Consider the following 20,542-nt stretch of genomic DNA (forward strand, 5'->3'; position numbering starts at 1 on the left):
ACTATTACACCTATTGGAGGAATATATACGAACAGACATACAAACACACACAGACACATACAGTACACTACAAACAGAATTCTATCTTTATGGATAACAAATTCATATTCTTGAACTGCTTGATTCAAACAATTCAGATGCTCAGATCGACCAGGGGCTTCGGCAAACGATAAGGCCAAAAAAAAAAAAATTGTTGCATTGGCGTAACCCGCCCGACCCTAAAAATTCCGCCGACCCCATGTTTTTTTATTTTTTTTTTTGCTATCGATATCAAATATCTTGTTGATTGCGATCGCGATCGCACAAACCCGGAAGTGGAAACGGCTCTGGGGATATCGGATGTACGAGGGAGAGATCTAGCGCCTCGCATACAGCCTTCCTTGATCAGTACGTCATCTGTTTCCAACACGGACACGTACTCTAACAAGATTTATCCAGTGTATACGTAGCATTCAGACTGCGATGTATTGTGCACAGTTTTGCCATAGGTTTCTTGTGTGGAGAACTTACACGAATCTGTATATGTGGGACTGTAATAGAGATCGCCGTGTGCGATGAAAAGATCGTACATATGGGTCAATTTGCATCTATCTTATCTAAGTCAAAATAGTAAAATATGAAGTGAAAACATTCAGGATAGGGATTTCCACATCTTTAAATTCTGTGAAGGGGTATAATTCCAGTAATATCGGCCTCATAAATGATTTGTAGAATAGACGAACACAGCACATTCGGTGCAGCAGTTGTAACTGTTTACTGAGCTGAGCACGAGTTTTACACGTAAAATGCAGGTAGCAAAAAAAAAAAAAAAAAAATCCGCCCGACCGACCCTATTTGAAAATCTCATGTTACGCCAATGCAACAATTTTTTTTTTTTTGGCCTAAGTTTGAACATACATGTAACCAATATACATAGATAAACATAACCAATAACTGTGCCTGGGGTACATTATATACCACTTCCTCCCACACCGCCACACCCCTTCACACACACACACACACACATACATACACACATACACACACACCATGTTCCTTTGCACACACTACATTTAATAATCGAATGGATTACACATTATGGGAAGTAGCTGTGGAAAAAACACTGGAGGGAAGAATCCCTATGAAATATTTGCTCAATTGTTAGTGAAATCTATCATGAGTGTAAACAACATGGACTTTGACAGATCTATGGAGAAGCTAGACAATTTGAAGACATAGTGTGACTTTGCTTTGAGATTACATATCCATCCATGTCGTATCTTCCTACTTGCCAACAGCAGGAAGTCATTGTTTAACTCTTGAATTTATTGAGCTGAATCTTATCAATTATTTGATTAAATTTAATTACTGATTTCTTATCAGGGTACCACAGTGTGAGGTACTAGCCCCAGGGTATAAAACAAGAAGACTACAAAAAGTTAACCATAGAAAAAGTTCAATATCACTTTCAAATCGTTTAATCTTTAATACCATGTGATAATATGAACAGAAATATCTTTTTTTGCCAATTTCATGTGCATATTTAACCCGTTCCATACTGAATTCTGAAATCCCCATATAGACTTAACACACACCTCACTAGGTTCCCGTATGGAACAGGTTAATATCTGTGAAAGGTTAAATCACCCAATTATCACAACCCTACCAGAATATGGTAAGCTACATGTACAGCGTAGAGTGATCCTTCTATAATTAGAAATACAACCCCGAAATGCTTGGCAAACCTCACAGAACCCCAAAACAGCAAGAGTTTTGAGCACATGGGTACAATGCAAAGCAATACATCTCACCGGCTACAAAGTTCAAGAGGCACAGACTAGAGGTGGACTTTCACCCTTGGAGTATTATATGGACCTTTGGCACCCAAACATAATCGCTTTTCTCTCTCTTCTTCAACTGTCTGACTCACTTGGCCCTATCCATTTATCACCTGTCTACTTCCTGCCTCAATTCCAGAAAAATCCCAGAATCCCTGACAAAATGAAGCCCCCCACCCCCCCCCCCCCCCTTTCAAAGTGTGTTTGCTTGCTACCAGCCGGGTAACCCACAGGGCGTAGTATGTGATATATTCATTTTTCTTGTGTACAGTTCTCTTGAACAACCTTGGGACTTTGGAGAGTAGATAACCTGCCAATGCAGTATATTCAAATGAACATCACTGGCATAACACACATGTACAAACTGTAGTAACCTTAACCTATAGTTTACCAGTAATTTCCACTCTGACTGAGTATTTGGAATCAGCATCACATCTAGAACAGACCCCTATTAATTCTGCAGGGGTTCATAAAAAGTAATAGTGCTACGGCTACATTGTAGAACATGAAGGGTGCAAAAAAGCAGGGGGGAAGGTGCTACATACAATGGAAGTATTGCCCGATTCAAGTTCGGGAAAGTGTTCTGCGACAATCTGAAAAATCTGCTTGACCGACCAGGCAAGTGGTTTAAAAAAAAAAAAAAGAAGTTATGTGGCACCCTGATGGGGGCATAATGCGACAGATTTCACATTGTCAACTGTACCGGTACGTGCAAGAGAAAATCTTGCAGATGTACAATGTATTACACAGCCACGGAATAACTACACACAGTTGCCTTCATGTGGCCCTCATGTACATGGGCAAAGTGGTCATCGTAGCTGCTGTAAGTTTTCTTCGTAATCATATGACAAAGAAAGACATGAGATATCCTTGTGCATTCTGCTCACTCGTACATCATTTGCGATTGAACGCCTGGATAGCGCATCTCCGACCAAAATGATCGCTTAATGAAAAAGGGAGATCCTATCACATGTGGTGTATTTCCTGTGCTACTGATTCTTTTCACAAAAAGAAAGAGAGAGAAAAAAAGAATAGGTAAATGTATATTGCAGTCATTCAGAGACTAATTTTGGTGCCTGGAATGTTTCCTTTCTGTCTGGAATAGTACTTACTCCATCTAGCTCATTGAATACAGGAAGAAAAAGCAAGGAAATATAGATGGCAATGAACCAATATTTACTTTCAGGCCACAAATAAAAGCAGACTATTGAGTGACTTTTTTTTTTTTATTCCTCTTTCTCTCTCTCTCTCTCTTTAAATGCACAGAACAATACACGTACACAGCCACGCCAAACAGAAGCAGATTTTGCAGTGACTTTTTCCTCTCTCTCTCTCTTTCTTTTTTTTTTTTTAAATCCACAAAGAAATACATGGCCACACCAACACAATTTCAACACTTTGGTATTTGGCCAATGCTTTTTTGCTATTGCTGCTACTGCTGCCCACAGGAATGTGGTTGTTCCGCAAACATCTGAACGAAAGAAAGAGCTGCTGGCTTCTTTTTTTTTTTGGGGGGGGGGGGATAAATGGAACTGCCTATAAAAGGTGCACGTCAATGACAAGCCTAAATGGCACAATTTGACATTCTGCTGGTGTGACGTGCAGTGTACGTATGCCCTGCTTTGTTTCAGTGTGAGCACGTTTTTGTGCTTTGTCATGCTTCGCTTGAAGTGACGGAATAATATGGAATGGAAAAAAAAAGGATCACTTTCGTATATCATCCTTTCTTAGAAAAATAATGTATTATGAGTGAATCACCATAGCCATTCAATGGTGAAAAATCATACCCAAAACGTTGAGAGCAAGTGTTTGACACACAGACAAAAAGTACTGCTCAAGAAGTTTGGCTTGTCTTAACTGCATAGGACGTACAGTGTGTCCCTTTGCTCTCCTATGAGTGATCCTTCTCAAGTTCGGTCTTCCCTGGGCTTGATGTTTGGCCTCTTTCGGGGAATGCCCAAGTCTCTTTCGCTCTGGTCTCCCCAGCATGCTAGAGGACGTCCTGGGGGTCCTCCAGAATCTACTCACTGTTTAATTAACATACATTCTATCTAGAAGGCTACACTACAAGTCTACATAATATGTACTTCATACTGACAGAACTATAGTACAATTTCCATCCCCCCCCCCCCAAAAAAAAAAGAAGACACACACGCACGTGTGCACAAATAATGGCGGGGGGGGGGGGAACTCACAGAGAAAAAGCTTTGACTTATGGCATAAATTGGTGACTCATGACACAAAAATGTAACATTCCAAATGTGGTCAGGATGTGACTGTGCATTTGAGAATGTAACAATTCTAGAGGTTATAGGAGAAAACAGTTTACGCATTTGGAGCCACATTGATGAATTTTAAGGAACATCTTCATCGCATAGGGTGCAATCTGTGACGAGTCTGAGTCACAATTTGCCACATGTACATATTGTATGTCTGGTATGACACAGAGCAGTTTTCACACTTACAAAAAACATTCATTTGGGAACACTGTTTTTTTAAACACATTTCACTCAAATCTCATAATCTTTTAGCACACTGAAACTGAAAGCATACTTGAACCACATTTCTAAAAAAAAACATGTTTCCCTGATCACATTTGGTCACTCAAATGATCGGATGTTTTCCCAGGTGGACTTTGCTAAATTTTATGTGCTCATACATTATGGATGCAACAATTTTAGCCATTGAGGACGGACTGATTTTGCTACAACACACATTTCCCATAGACACCTGCTCGAGTATTAATACTTGGGACTTGTCCTCAACAGGGTAGTAGTTTAATCCTCAAAACAAGATTGAGAGGATGGTCCCTGTGTTGTTGCTGCATTCACTACCACCATGGTGTCTGCATATGCATACACACTCCAGGAAGAAAGAACTTCAAGAGTTGCATGAACATTCAGGCAAGACAGAACTTTTAGGGTTGCATGTTTTGATTGACAAGACACAGAGTTTGTGAAACAGGTGTTGCGTGTACTGTCGTCTGCTGTCAGCGGTTGCCGAGGTAACTCATCTCTGTTTCCGAAAGCTCGAAACCTCTTCGCACGTTGCGAGAAAACTTGTGTCAGAAAAAGCGATCATGTAGGAAGTCTTTTGCGAGTAAGAAGCCCCTTGATGTGCCTGCTATTGATACTGCTGGCCAAGAATAAAGAAGGGGGGGGGGGGTATATGAAGGCTAGACACCATGAAGTGAATAATTACAGGTGCCTTTTACAGTCAACCACACAGCTGCTGTGTAGGGTGAGAAGATATCCTCAGGGGTGATTTCTGGCCAACAGAGTCCCACACGTCAGTGCACGCAACCAGCCGCCCCTACTGGCTGCAGAGACATCCTGACCTCAGTTGACAGCAGGATGAGGCGTGCCATTAAAGCATCAGAAGTGGGAACATACCTGCTTTAATAATTGACCCTTCCGGAAAACCAAACCTGCTGTGGTTTGATTCTGCATATGTTTTATCCAAATTCCCTCTATTCATCAAGGTACTTTCAAAAGGGGAAGGAATTCTGCTTTCGTACAAGATGTTTGCTGTACATTAATTGTTTTGGTTGCAGAAATTTCAATAGCCTCTTTTATGAGTTTTAAAGTCTGTACATGATTTTCAATTTGGCAATACATTTTGGAAGATGAGAATTACTTTTTCTCTCTCAGATTGGAAAATGGTTGTAATCAAAAGCCTCCTATGAGCTATTTCTATAAATGATCTTAAAATTGGCAATACAAGATTAGAATTTATTTGTTTCTCTCAGATTGGCAAATTGATGTAATCAAAAGCCTCCTATGAGCTATTTCTATAAATGATCTTCAAATTGGCAATACAATATTAGAATTCATTTGTTTCTCTCAGATTGGCAAATTAATGTAATCAAAAGCCTCCTATGAGCTATTTCTATAAATGATCTTCAAATTGGTAATACATTTTGGAAGATTAGATTTTTTTTTTTAAGTTTTGAATTTTGTGCAGATTTACTCAATTGATCACTTCCACCTAATAAATAATAAGCCACTATTACATATGCAATGACATTCAGAGCTGCCAATTTGATGATGAGATGACAATACCTGCAGCAAAAATCTCCCAAGGACTTGATAGGTTGGTGGCTCTTAACCCCTTCCATGCCAGTGAGTTTCATGTGCACTAATTTCACACATAACCCTATGGACAGAGGATAAATGTGGCATGCAGAGTATTACACGTTCAGGCCAACATGTCGTTTGCTTGGAATCTATTGGGATGTCATGGGGCCCAACTTATACAACAGCAACCAGGTGAGCCGATAGTAACAAGGGGAGTGAAAGGAAACCCCAAATTGAGGAAATGTCTGCTTGCGGAAGCTACTGTAAATACAACATCTGGGAAATATACAAGCTGTATATCCTTTTTTTTCTATGGTTTCTATCACCACAATGTGAAATACTTACATGTTGTATCTGGGTGAACCAAAAGTTATGTCCCTCAAATGAAGTTGGTACACACACATGTACATACACATGAATGAAACCTAGGCACATTTCTGTCAAATCTATAATTTTTCTTATATGTTTTTATTTTGGCAAAACAGAAAAAGATTATGTTACACATTCTCCATCTACTGTTTAAGGGCATCAATTTCAAAAACTCACCTGGACACTTACCACCTATAAGTGGGAAATATGAATTTACTATGTCATATTCTATCGCTGCAAATGTAAACAGACATAGACAGGAATGAAACCTAGACATGCTTCTGACACAGTAATCAACTAATTCAAGTCTTTTTGCCGCAAAACATAAACAGATTCGGTTACAAAATTTGAGTGGGTAGGAACAAGAAACGGATGCAGACGAAGAAATCAAGCACCAGGGGAGAAAGCCCAAACAGTCACTTTGTGGGATCATGTTTTACTCTATGCGGATGAGCATCCATACGCAGAGAAGCCCGGAAAACATACGGAGCAAGGTTACGTAAGCCTCATGCGATACCTTAATGAGATGCTTCCTCTTTGATCGTCTTTTTTTTTTCTTCTCTTTTTTTTTTCTTTACACTCTAATTGCTACACCTGCTTATTTCAACTCTAACATCTACACCACTTTTTCTCAGTTGACACTTGTCAACATCTTGCATCTGTATTTTCTCCCTAAATCAAATCCATGTATATTCTCAATTATGCAAATATTTTGAACTGTTTTCCACTTTGAGGGTAAAGTGTCAGACCAAGGCTATCTATCGTAAGCAAGAAATATGAATTTACTATCTACCTCATTACTGCTACACAGAGCAAGTCTATTTTGCATTTGTTTCCCATATTTGAAATACTGCCCACTGAGCAACTGCTTTTACAAAATTTATCAGACTTGTACAAACAATTGTTGGAATGATGAAAAAAAAAAATGAAATCAGTAGCTCAACACATATTTTGAACAAATCTAAATTTTCCATTCGATCACAAAAACAATATGTGCCAATTCCTTTGACACCACCGGGCCAAGAAAGACACTGGGATATGTCACATGTCTGCCTATATTGAATAAAGCTATTTCTGTAACAACTTAAAGGAAAGCTATTTCTGTAACAACTTAAAGGTCCTGTATGTACCTTTGGGAGCAGTGATTAAAAAAAAAAATGTTCCGAGATATCACATTTAATGCACATGTGTAGGTCAGTTGTATCACAAAACATCCTACCATGTAAAAAGTTTTGCAATAAAGTCTAAAACATAAGGAGATATCACTATTTTTCTCAATAAACTGTAACTGTAGACGGTCTAGTCTAGAAACATTTTTATTATGACTATTGTTCACATTTTGTATATCTAACAATACTTAACACTAATTATGCGGATTCAAATTTTTACATTGGTTGTTTCTATGCCCAACTCAGATTTTAGAACTATTTTGAAGCACTAAAGCTGGGTTTTTGTTTCATCTGCAAATGGTAAATTATGCCTTTAACCCTTTCTTTCTGTAAGACTAATCTTGGTAGTATATATTCTGGTGTCATTAACCTGATAGGTGAGGTATATGTGTCAAACGTTGACACTAATCATCCCAAAATTTCCCACGCAACAAAATGCAAGTTTCTCATAATTCTAGCCCCTCTAAGCACAACATCTGATGCAATCTATGATCTAGTGGCTGCAATGGCTTCTGTTGTGTGGACTTTGCTGTCTTGTCAAAAGAGCACTAATTGCTGGAGATGAGAGGTTCTTGCGGTAAGAAGGAATCCATTACCATATTATGTAATCATCCTGCATCCTCTAGGCTTCCTAGATTTCCTTCCTTTCCCTCAGGTCCCTGGCAGATCGCTGAAGGTCTCCTTGTCAACATCAGGGCACTAGGCTCTGGGTGGTGACTGGTGGCCGACAGTGTCAAACCGGCTGGTACAGTCAGGAGATGGGATTCCGGGAGGCTCAAGATACGCTACGACTGTCGATTCATTTTATTACATTTAAACTCACTCACCTACTCTGAATGGACTTTTGATTTTACACTGCAACATTCTTCATTGTCCATGACAGACTTTAATGTATTAGTGCATGTGTGTCAGTGTGTTTTTGTGAGTTCTGCAGTTGTATGTGTGTGTGTGTGTGTTGTTTGTTTGTCTGTGTTTGAAAAGAATACCAGGGTTCATCGTTGTGCCATGCACTACTTGAGGGAAGCCATGGGATGGGGTTTAAGAAAAAATGAGAGAGAAACTAATTCCATTAATGTCAGCACTTTCAGACTATGTGATTCTCAAAATAATGATTCCTAAAGAGCACAGTCTTTACACTACCAGTGTTGCTATGTGCAGTAGAAACATTTCGAACAGAAGTGTGAAAGATGTGATCACAAATGAACTGTGCATCTTCAGCTACCATTAATAAAGCACAGTTGACACAGGAAAATTTCCTGCTGCCAGTTACATCACATCTGACATCGTCTCTATTATCAGACAGACATCCATACCAACCCCTCACTTGCTGTAGAGCTGTTATGTATGTCTTGCTTCATGTGGAAAGGGGGAGGGGCTTTCCTTCCACTGCTGCTCATTTCACGGGGAGGAAATAGCGACACTCTCGATGTCAAAATGAAGTGCACACGAAATTTGGCACAGGTCAATATACAGGTCAACCGTACAAGTGACAATCCGCAAATGAGGAAATTGCCGTAATGACTACTCAAACGTCTTGTCCATAGGAACAAGACAAAAGATGCACTGATCATCATAAATTGTGTTAATTAGGGACATCCTAATGTCATTAGATAATCAAATATCTGAATCAGAGTAGGTCCCACTCTATAGATCCTGGCAAAGGATCCACATCATGGCCCTCTCCTCACACATTAGTGAAAGCATCCCTGTCTTCATTGATTCAATTTCTGTTAACTCTTCCACTATTGTACCTTAGACAATTAATCTGCATGCAATATCAATGGCATTCTTGTCTGATGATACTGTAAGGGTTAAGGAACAGGATGCACCAACCACAAATTGAGCTGCAGCCTCACAAAGAGTGGCGTACTGCAGGTGGTCATTACAGGCATGCCAAACTTGATAATGACTCTTCACTAATGCTGGATACTGGTATGAAACCAATCTCGGGAAGAAGAACGCCCATGCATGGTTTAAACATAATGCCATGGAGGAAAACCGAGACCAGTTTGGCTAAGTTTCACAGGCTGCTAATAATAAATCCATGCGGCAATTAGCTAGGAGGTAGTAATTAGCTACCAAGTTTGTATTGTTACAACTAAACCTCATAATCCTCCAACTGGGAACAAGTCCAACACTGGGGTATTGACACAGTCAACATAATATTCTACTTTTGTTGTTGTTTTTTTGTTTTTTTTGCTGCTGATTTATGCCAGATCGAAGGATATTTCTCCTTCCTCCTACTGGTGGGGAATGAGGCAAGGGAAAGAGAGAGATGTTTGTCAGGAAGATCTAAAGACATTTCGGCCCACGTTGGCCCATAAATCGAACAGATACCATCAGCAATGGCTGAGAATCATCTCCTGCTTATTCCGACACTCTTTTATTTATTAACTCCAGAGTTTTATTTATTAACCACAGAATCTGTTTTTTCCCTAATTATGCCTGGCGCAAGCCAGATACACAAAACAGGGGCATGTCATGAAAATCCCACTGCTTACATTCAATATCAATACCCACTCCTATGAATTTCATCATTGCCAAGACTTGTATTACGAAGGAGAAGCATTCATTTTACTGAATGTCCTCCACTCTTTGCATACATGCATACGCCCACGCGAAAAAACAAACATAAATGAATGTTTTTAATTCAAACTGCGTTTTTCCCCCTCATGGGGAAAGATCAATTTGTAAAGAAACAAAACATCTCCCCAGTACTAAATTTTACCTACTGCAGTATGTAATTAATCCTGAGCTTGTACAATGTAGGTCACTAACACTTTATCTTACACCTTCAACACATCATTACGTCATCAATACAAATCACTACAATTTTCTCCAAGGCATCATGACAGGGGTGAGAAATAAAAAGAATATTATAGACAATGATTACATGAGTATAATGATTATCTTTGATATTGATTAATCACTACTACCATCATTATCATAACTTTTGCAATCCTCACCAGAACTACAATTGTCATTGTTATTGGCACTGAGCCTGCATGAAAACCACTGCACAATACATCTTACTTTTTTCCCTCTTTAAACAGGCAGGGTTTAAAGACTTAATAAAGACAGTCTTGTAAATGTCACTTCCACTGAAATCACTAATCATTAATAAGAAAGCAAAATAGAAAATATCTTCCTTCTTCAATTAGACCAAAATGGAAATAAAACAAATATAAAAACAGGAGAGTAATGACAGTAATGCAAGTGGAATTTGGGACAGCTGTTCCCAAAAATATAATGAAGAAATGAACATGAAATGCTCTTCAATGGACGTTTCATTCATATACATCACATATGCCACCAGTTGTGTCTGTTATCTTTTTTTTCTAGCATTTGGAAACACCTTTGGCTACTTATTGTGTAGGGCGGCACTCATGAAATGGAGTCTGAAAATTGAGGCCATTTCTCGCAAGGGAGTGAGAGGTTGGGTGAGAGTTTACAGAAGGGCTCAGCTGCTTAATGACCTCCATGCTTGTTGTGTAAGACAGACTTCTGTCTACAGGCTGGGGGGGGGGGGGGGGGAGACTTCTCAATTCAGAAGGGGTGTGGCACTTGATGTATGAAGAAGCATGGACCAGTATACCAGTCCCCTCACTCCCCCCCCCCCCCCACCACCCCCAATCACTCCATGTAATATCTCGTTCTCTTTATACCAACCCTATCCCACTTTCTCTCAGTAACAAGGTACACACACACAGATATGCACAGGTGGGACTACATCTTTTGTGACTGCACAATACAGCAACATTACGGACTTAATCCATTTTTCTCTCATATCACAATGGACTCTCCATTCCTTTTCTTCGAAAGGTTCTCAATTCTACCGGAGACGTGACAAGAAAATGTTTCAAAATATACCCTAACATTCTAAAAGTAGACAAGAAAAATGTCAATAATGGCAGCAGAGGGCCATGTTTGCTCCTCCACACAATGTACAGTTAGAGTCAACATGAGGATTGTGCTACTGTGTCAATGTGGAAGTCGACCTCCCCGAGACTGCAGGGAGTGGAACGCCCCAGCAGCAAACCCACGTCAATGGGCAAGATGGTTACGACTGAGCACGCAGGACTGAATACGTATAGACCTGTGATACATTCCTCACAGGACTGATGCAAGGCAACCTCAGTGAAATCTTCTCGGGTCTGTCGTTTGTTTTGTTTGTTTGGTTTTCTCCTTTTCTTTCTTTCACTGCCTTCTGATAGTCATGTCTGTCACATACATGCTGGATTGATGGACAAAACTTTTTTTTTTAAATGTTCTTTTTAAAGGGATGTACGTGTATAGTTTTGGTGAGATGGGAGATTCAGATATTAACTTTTTTCAAGATACTTCCAACCAGAAACTACTTATGAAATGTTAAAGAGCATACAATTATAAAAGGACTTCAAAGTTTATTTGATGGAAATCGGTATTAAAGTGGCTGAGATATCCAAAAACAATGTAAAACAAAGTGGTCCTAATAAAAGGTGGGTCCCACCTTTTATATGGACCTCTTTCTTTTTGGGCATCTCAGTCATTCCAAAACCGAATTCCATCAAAGAAACTTTGAATTCCTCTTTAATAGAATTGTATGCTTTTTCATATGTCATAAGAGGTTTCTAATTGAAAGAAAGAGAGGGGTGAAGGTTCAGGTGCGAGTTTCTTCACTTTTACAAATTTAATTTGTAGAGGAAGACAAAGTGAAGAAATGCGCACCTGAGGTTTCTAATTATTTCACAACCATGTTTGAAACCTGAAGCACCATCTCAAACAAAACTGCATCATCCCTTTAAGTTTGGAATCACACAAACTCACACACGCTGTCTTCCCAGACACACAATGCATGCATAGTTAAGTTAAACCTTCCACTACCATCAGCCACCTATTTCTTAAAAAGGTCAGGCAGCACTTGAGGAGATGGGTCTGAAAAGGTAAATTGGGGGGGGGGGTACAGTGAGGATCAGTGAAAAGATGGTGATGATGCTTTTACAAGAACAAGGCATCTATCCTCCTTCTTTTAATGAGCGGGGTTGAAAACTTGAGAAAGGATACATGTCTCAATGCTGGCTCCAGAGATGTAGCCAGATGTGTCAAAGTTGATGCGGATGAACTTTCCCTGTAGTGATGGGCAGAAAAATATATATTTCTATAGTCAGCAGAGGGAACATCAGGGGCAACTCTCATTCCATAAACACAATCACATTATTCCATCACAATAACAGCACTGGCTGCTTGATTCAAATTAACTAAATAAAAAGTTTTGGTGTGTTACATTGTAATTTACAGACATGGCAAACTTCTACCTTTTCTACATTTCTAGTTCAGACAGTAGTCAAAGTAAAGGTGGATCTACACAAGGCCCAATTCCTACCATTCTTCAAAGATACCATTTACACTAAAACATTTTCTATATGTATGTAATCAAACTGATATGGAAATCCATTGACTCTCAGCAGTTACCAGTTTTCTCAACATACAAAATAAAAGACAAAAAGCAAAGGATCTGATATCAGATATGTGACTTTAAATTGTTGAGAAGTTACATGTAACTGTAGAAAGCAGACATTCTGAATATGAAATGTTGAATTTCAGTTTCATTCAATCTTTTCCTAGCTCCAGCCGGACATTCTGCAAGAAAGACAGATGACGCTGTCAATTGAGGTTAGAGATTTGCTTGCAGAAACCAAAACCAAACTAGGGAGGAAAAGACTAAAAAACTGTTGATATTCGTCTCTCCTACACCGGTAGTGCTCCACTGTTCTCTTTTCCGTCACCATCACGTGACACGTGGCAGGCGGTGACGCAGAGAGGCGGTGGGGGGAAAGGTGGTAGTACTTACGAAACGCGAGGAGTTGTCATTCTTGACGGTCTTGGCGTTGCCGAAGGACTCCAGGATAGGGTTGGCCTGGAGAAGCTGGGCCTCGAGCTCTCCCTACATGGATGGGGGAGGAGCAGGAGGAGGATGAGAGCGTCAGTGTTACCCCGGCGATGTTGAGATGCCAGCCACACATGAATATTCGAACATTTGTCACTTGCACAGATGTCACACCCATCCAAAGAAGCCCCCACCAATTTCAACTCGTGTCTCAAACATCCATATCTGCCCTCCCTGGAGGTTGTTGTTTTTGTGTTTTGTTCAGTTTTTCCTTCTGCTTCTTTCTTCCTCTCCCCCCCCCCCCCCATGCCATCAATATTTTTGGTGGAGTTCAAAGTTAGCAGAAGTGAAATCGAGAAGGAAGGAATCATACTCCCAATGAAATGAAAAACATTTCTTTTAGAAAAGTACAAGAAAAGAGTACAATTTTGGTGATAAAATCATTCAAGATGTCTGCAGGTAGCGTGTGTCACAGATGATTTTTCTTCCTGACAATACATTTTTTTTTCTGCTGTGCGACATGACAGCACTATATTTGACTGATTTTGTGACATCTGTGATTGAGTGATACATTTCAATGCAACCACTTTGTCTCTTTCTGACCCTTTTACTGCATGTATCTTGTATTTTATAAGCAAAGTGAGAACGATCTGCAATCAGGGTCCATTTTGTGTCTTGAGATTCCAAAATACTGCTTTACCTCAAGGACTTTTCAACAAGTTTTATTCTATGGACTTTGACTGACAACTTCAAATTATCTAATAATAAAGAGGATGTTGATTTCTCATGTTTCTTAACTATGTTTTCTTTTGTACTATAGTGACTAACTCCAAACTAATCATCATCATTCATAAAAATGATCAACAAAAATGATATACTGTACTTCTTTGCAATAGCACGATTGTTCTAAGCATGTTCCTGATCAGAAATCACAGCAACGGAAAACTTTTAAACTTTTAAACTTTTAAACGGTTAAAAAATCAACCCGATATCAGACACTCATGCTTGCTCGTACATTAATCCGCTTTGTTGTTTCGATGGTGAAGTTTTTTTTATGAACAAACACGGCAAACGATTAACGAGAAATGCCTCGATCCAATAAAAACACGAATTAACAAACAATGCTCACAGAGATTGGGAGAGAACACTGGCAAACAAGAATCTGGAGAACGCTTGATACAAAAAGGGGACAGTGAACGGTGGTAGAGAAGGGCAGTGTGGGAAGTTATACTGTGCTTCAAGCTCACAAAATTTGGCTCATACGAGAGTGGTATATATATGCAAAATGCTTAAATAATCCTCAATTTGCATAAATGCTTGCCACAGATAATTCTTGACTAAACTGCGTGACCATGCATAAATTGCGTGATGGAGTGGTTGCACCCACTCACTTTCCAAGTCACATTTAATGGCATCAAGTGAATTTATATGTTGAAGAATGAAACATTATTGGCTTGATTAAATCATACTTGATTAACTTGGAAATTTCTCTCAAAAACTCAACAAAATAAAATTTGGAATGCATTTGAAATATCAATAAGGCGACATGCTATGATTACTGAATTAATACCCGTTTCAATATCGAGCACTTACCGAATTTGTAGACAAGGAAAGTATATTTTTAAACATATTTGTTCAAAAATTGACAAAATTTCACTACAAGAGACTGAAGACATAAATGAACACAAAATATTGTTTTATAGCATGAGTTGGATTAATATATGCTCCAGCACTGCGGATGTTAATCCACATATATTAGAGATTAATTGTGGAAGTTATGATACGAAAAGCTGTAAGGTATTTTATTATGGAGCGGGTTTTTGCATTAGTTATCTGTGGCACGTGATGACAGAAATATATGTGAGTATATTATGATATACATTGTACATTGGTGCCGTGACTGATAAAAGCATCATGGCTGCACAAAAAATGTCATTAGTGTCCAAACTTTTCCACAACTAAAATGGTGTGGTCTCAGGAGAGTAAGGAGAGTAAAGAGAGTAAGAGAGCGAGAAAAGTTCGAATAACAATGTTTGGGAGATTGTGTGAGGGGTTAAAAGATGAAAAATGAGTCATGAATACTTACTACGATGTTCCTCGACAGGCTACCCATACTCTACCGAATTTCGGAACAGCCAGCATAATTTTGCGGGCCCCCCGTGGGCAGGGGGGTGGAGGAGGTTCAAAATGTTGGACGGGTGAGAGTTGGATCGTGTGTGTGTTTTAGAAGATGACCCGGTGTGGGGAGGTTGAGGGGGGAGTCGGGGGGAAAAGACGGGAGGCGTAACAAGAATGGGAGGGGGAGATGGGGGGGAGATACAAAAACAAGAATGATAATCAAACCATTAACCAGAAACAGAACAATCTCCAACCACTACAATCCAGTACGGAGGAAGAGAAGGAGGAGGAGGAGGAGGAGGACAAGACTAGGATGCCAGGGACACAGGTGAAAATTCAGTAGCGTAAGGGTTAAGGGGGACACAGGAGGACGATGCACCAAGGTGGCAGAAGCAAAAAGGTGAGAGGGTGAAATTATATAATATAAGACATTGAACACAAAGCATGCACATGCAAGACAAAATAAATTCCAACTGAACAAACCTTACTATACACAATGAACATATCAAAAATGGCTATGTGACACTTAATAGTGACCGGGTGTCATTAGATTGCATGTATAGAAAGGAGTGTACACTTGTACTGTGCATGAAGCTTGTATGCCGGTGTAACTCAAGTTACAAATTTTAGCCGTTATGCATGCCAATATCTTTTATGTGATACAGAATACAAATATGAATATTTCTGTGTGCAACATTCAGTACAATAGCTGATTACTTTTCAAAGATGTTCCCACAAAAAAAAAAAAAGAAGAAGAAAGCAAATGCCTTGGCTCGAAGATCTATGGACAATATCTTCACATTTTGTTACAAGCTGAAATACAGAATTTCAGTTCTAAACTTATAATCCACGATAACCATACATACAAATTGTATATTAACCATGAGCATACAATACTACTGTACCACTACCTCTTATTCTACAATACGCAAAATGTGATGTTCCTTCTGTTAACTTTCTGCGCACATCCCATAGCAAGGGAATTTATTCAAGGTTGGGCGAACACTAAATAATCATTGATATTCATGATTTGCTACCACACAATCATTTCCCAGACATTCCCCCTTTTTAATTACAAGATCACATTGATACACAACACAGGCATGCATACCAACATGTACATCCATGATTTACGGAAGCCATTCAATTCTTCATGGTTTCTACACTGACATGTTACTTAAAAATTTGATTTATGGCTTATTCCTAGTGGGCGATATGTGCAGAACTGTCATCTCCTACAAAAATGTATGACAGGAAAATGGAAAAATATTTGTAAACAGTGATATGAAATATAACATTTCTCTCTAAAAAAAAAAAAAAAAAAAAAAAAAAGGTTCTTCAAAGAGTATTCTGAGAGTTGCTATTCATAGGTACAAGAAAGATACAAATGGCCAAAATGTACAGAATCTATTAAGAAAAAAAAAAAAAAATCATTGTATCTAATCCGCCACTATGTCTCAGGGTCTCTTGGCTTTTTCGTCTCCTTGATAATGGTATTCCCCTTGATAGCTCTGACAAGCAAAAATTTGTCAAAATTTGGTGAAATTTGTCAACACATTTTTGGTGACTAAAATAAGCTGCACAAATCACATAATACTAACATAAAAAAAACCTGTGAAATATCATAAAAACCAATATGTTATTAAGTGTCGTGACACAACAGAGTCACGATAATAAACAATTATAAAAAAAAACAAACACCAAAGTGCAGGGAAATAGCAAATGGGAGGCAAATTTCATGAGCATTAAAAAAAAAAAAATGTGTGTAATAAAAGGGGAGGGAGTTAAAAAAAAAAAAAAAAAAAAAACAGAACAAAATGCCACATAACAGAACACTCCAAAAAACAAACTTTCCAAGTCCGTGAAGCAAGCAAACTGGGCATTTAGTTTTGGATGAGTTCCAGTATCTGTTTACATAAGGATTGGCTTGTGAAAACAAACTTGATAATATCCAGATATTAGTGAATACTCAAAAACTCGTGTGTACAAAGTGGTTCAAAATCACACTGTAGCAGCTTCGGAACACGAGGCAATAGATACAAATCCAGAAGAATACAAAAAATCAAGAGTAGGAAGTTTCAACATACCGCGTTCGGTAATTGATATGTTACTTTTTTTTTCTTAATCCTATCAGCTGCTATGTCCTGAAAGAGTTGAACATGGACAAAAAACAAAAAAACATGGTATACGAACCAATTACATCATTTGACGGGCAGGGAATGGGTGGGGTGGGAGGGGGAAGGGGGTCGGGATTGGCAGAGAGGGGGGTATACACCACGACGACACATTATACAGGCGCAAACAGAACGGAGAAAGGTTGGGGGTATTGACATTAGGATGGGGAGGAAGAGGGATTTTTTTAGGGCAGGAGACGCAAAAAATTGCATTGATTTGCTCAGATTTGGGAAAAATCACAGAACCTATACTCAAGAACAAACAGGAGTATGACAGAAGAGTTCCATATATACATTTGGTTATGAGAAACGATGAATAAATACAGTATGATGTCTGAACATACTAATGTAGATTTTGACTGTCATGCCAGAAGTTATGGCAAGATAGACAATAATCTGAAATAGACTGAATGAGTTTCTACCCCTTGATTATTATCACCAATGTCCTACAATATGATACATATATACATAAGAAAAAAAATACGAAAAGACGAGACAAATATCTTTGAATATGACTGAAACCTGTAGTTACCAACATACAACTGTACATTCAAACAATGATTGTTTACATGGACTACTTTATACAGGTATGTCATTACAATGAATGGCGACAAGTACTTTATAAATACAATGTAACATACAACATGGATACCTCATACACCCCCCACCCCATACCCTTGCCTTTTAATCATACGAGTGGACAGTATCCTGCAGTTTTACAACTGTTGGTTGTTGTTTGGGGGTGTCTTTTTCCCACTGTACTATCAAGGTAGCAATACGTAATAATTTTTGTTTCAATCAACTAATACCATGCCAATTATCGCATTCAGATGCAAGTTTCTCTTTCCTTCAAAATTGTGGCAGTAAAGGTGATGGTATCTTTTTGTGAGGAAGGTAAATTTTGGGGGTTTTGCTTCAGTAATAGTATATGCTGTATAGCAAAATAATGCAGTACTTGAAGTACAGCTTCTCCACAACCTGAAAAAAATGACAATACAAATTACTACTGCAACATTACATAACCACCACACATACAGTATGTAGTACACCCCTGTACTTGATAATGATAATTATACTATAATCGGTAAATACTGTAAAACGTGTCTAAATAATTAATGTTCAGTACTACAGCTGATGGCAATGAATACAGAACTATCTGCAAATGAAATGTGAAGATATAAAGTGCATATTATGTGTTAGTCTGGGGATTCTATTACTGCTGCATAATATTATACTAAAAGCATGACTTTGCACTGATGGGGCGAGAAGTCCAATGAGGTACAGAATTTCCTCTCTCAAATATCATACTTCAGTCTAGGAAAGAGGAGTATGAAAATCTATGCAATCAAGAAGACACTGAGTATACCAGGAAACCTGCTACTGTGTACATGTATGGTATACGGACACGATCAGTGGCTCATTAAAAACTGTTTATTCAAGGGAGCATGGTCTGCAGTTGCGGTGCAGATTTTCTTTTTCTTTTAAATTGGAAAATAAAACCATAAAACGGAGCAAAACAAAAACTGAGAGTGCATGGCTTCTTTTGTGCATTCCTGATCACAACGGTCCAGTCTATTAAAAGTGGACAGTGCATACATATGCATAGGCCTCATACAGGCCTATCTCACATCTAGACATCATGACCCCGTTTACAGTGCGGGGCCGGGCTCGGCCGCGGCTCGGCCGCAGCCGAGCCCGGCCTCAATCGCGCGGCCGAGCCTCGCAATTTTGTCCGTTTACACTGCTGGGCTCGGCCGCGCTTTTGATTCAAACCTTTCAATATCTTGTCGTAGTGGCGCTCTGCTTGTAAACAAACGCAATTTCGTATTGTCTGGTTTTCAGACCCTTTGCCAACTGAATTCCGTGCCGAAAGAGTCGCCGTACGGGCAAAGGCCTTTGCCGAAGGAAAACATCCTTTGCAGGACAAAACCACCTTAAACTATGCTAGTTTTCGACGTTGAGGGGGTTAATATCCTGATTAGCGAAATATACAAGCAGAGGGTTTGGAAGCCAGACTAAAAGTGGCCGCGCAATTGGCCGCGCATTTGGCCCAGTTTGCGTTTACACCAAGAAAAAGCCGGGCTCGGCCGCGGCTCGGCCGCGGCCGAGACCACCTCCAGAGCGAGGCCAAATGCGAGGCCAATTTTGGCCTCGCATTTGGCCTTTTGCGCGTTTACACTGAAGCGGGGCTGGGCAAGGCCGCGGCCGAGCCGCGGCCGAGCCTCGCACTGTAAACGGGGTCTATGTCTGAGTAACTGTGTGGCGTCCAACTTGGAATATTGGGGAAAAAGAGCTTTATAAGGGGTGGTATAGTTTTGGTTGAGATGGGGATTCAAGTTTTGTTTTTGTTTTTTTCACTCTTTGTAAGTTAATGAGATATCACTTATAAAATATTTTATAGAGCATACAATTCTAAAATTATGTGACGAAAATTGGTTTTGAAATGGCCGAGATCGTATCCAAAAACAAAGTCGTTCTAATAATGGTAGGTCCAACCTTTTTATTAGCACCACTTTGTTTTTGGATATCTCAGCCAATTCATAACTGATTTACATCAAATAAACTTTGATCTACTTTAAGAACTGTATGCTTTTTCATATTTCATTAATAGTTTCTCATTATCTCACCAAAAAAAGAAAATAAAAATCTTAAAAAAATTAAAGCCCCATCTCAACTAAAAGCAACACTATACCATCTCTTTAATTTCATACAGGAATATATTCTTCTGATATCAAATTTCGCTTCATCTGTGCCATCTCAAGCTGCATTCTTAATTTTCTTTTATTTCACTAGAAAAGAAATCATAAACAACTAACAAAACTGTGTGATTTTTTTGAAAGCGGCGGATAAGTATATTTGGGTCTGCGATAATTCATTTATCAAAGAGTTCAACTGCCACAGCATCCCTCCCCCCCCCCAAAAAAAAAAAAAAGGAAACTGCATAGCAACTATG

General features: G+C 39.1%; 1 protein-coding gene across 1 annotated transcript in view; it reads right to left on the reverse strand.

The window, feature by feature from the left end:
* The window catches only part of LOC140231401 (uncharacterized), a 166,191-nt gene that overhangs the window by 69,926 nt on the left and 75,723 nt on the right, over positions 1-20,542 (reverse strand). The window contains exons 5-7 of the mRNA XM_072311526.1: positions 17,503-17,559; positions 13,262-13,354; positions 12,475-12,538 (exon numbers count right to left, since the gene is read on the reverse strand). Of these exons, the coding sequence (XP_072167627.1) occupies positions 12,475-12,538; positions 13,262-13,354; positions 17,503-17,559 (214 nt within the window). The remainder of the gene's footprint in view (positions 1-12,474; positions 12,539-13,261; positions 13,355-17,502; positions 17,560-20,542) is intronic.

Source organism: Diadema setosum, chromosome 8 (assembly GCF_964275005.1).
Source record: "Diadema setosum chromosome 8, eeDiaSeto1, whole genome shotgun sequence".
Classification (NCBI taxonomy): Eukaryota; Metazoa; Echinodermata; class Echinoidea; order Diadematoida; family Diadematidae; genus Diadema; species Diadema setosum.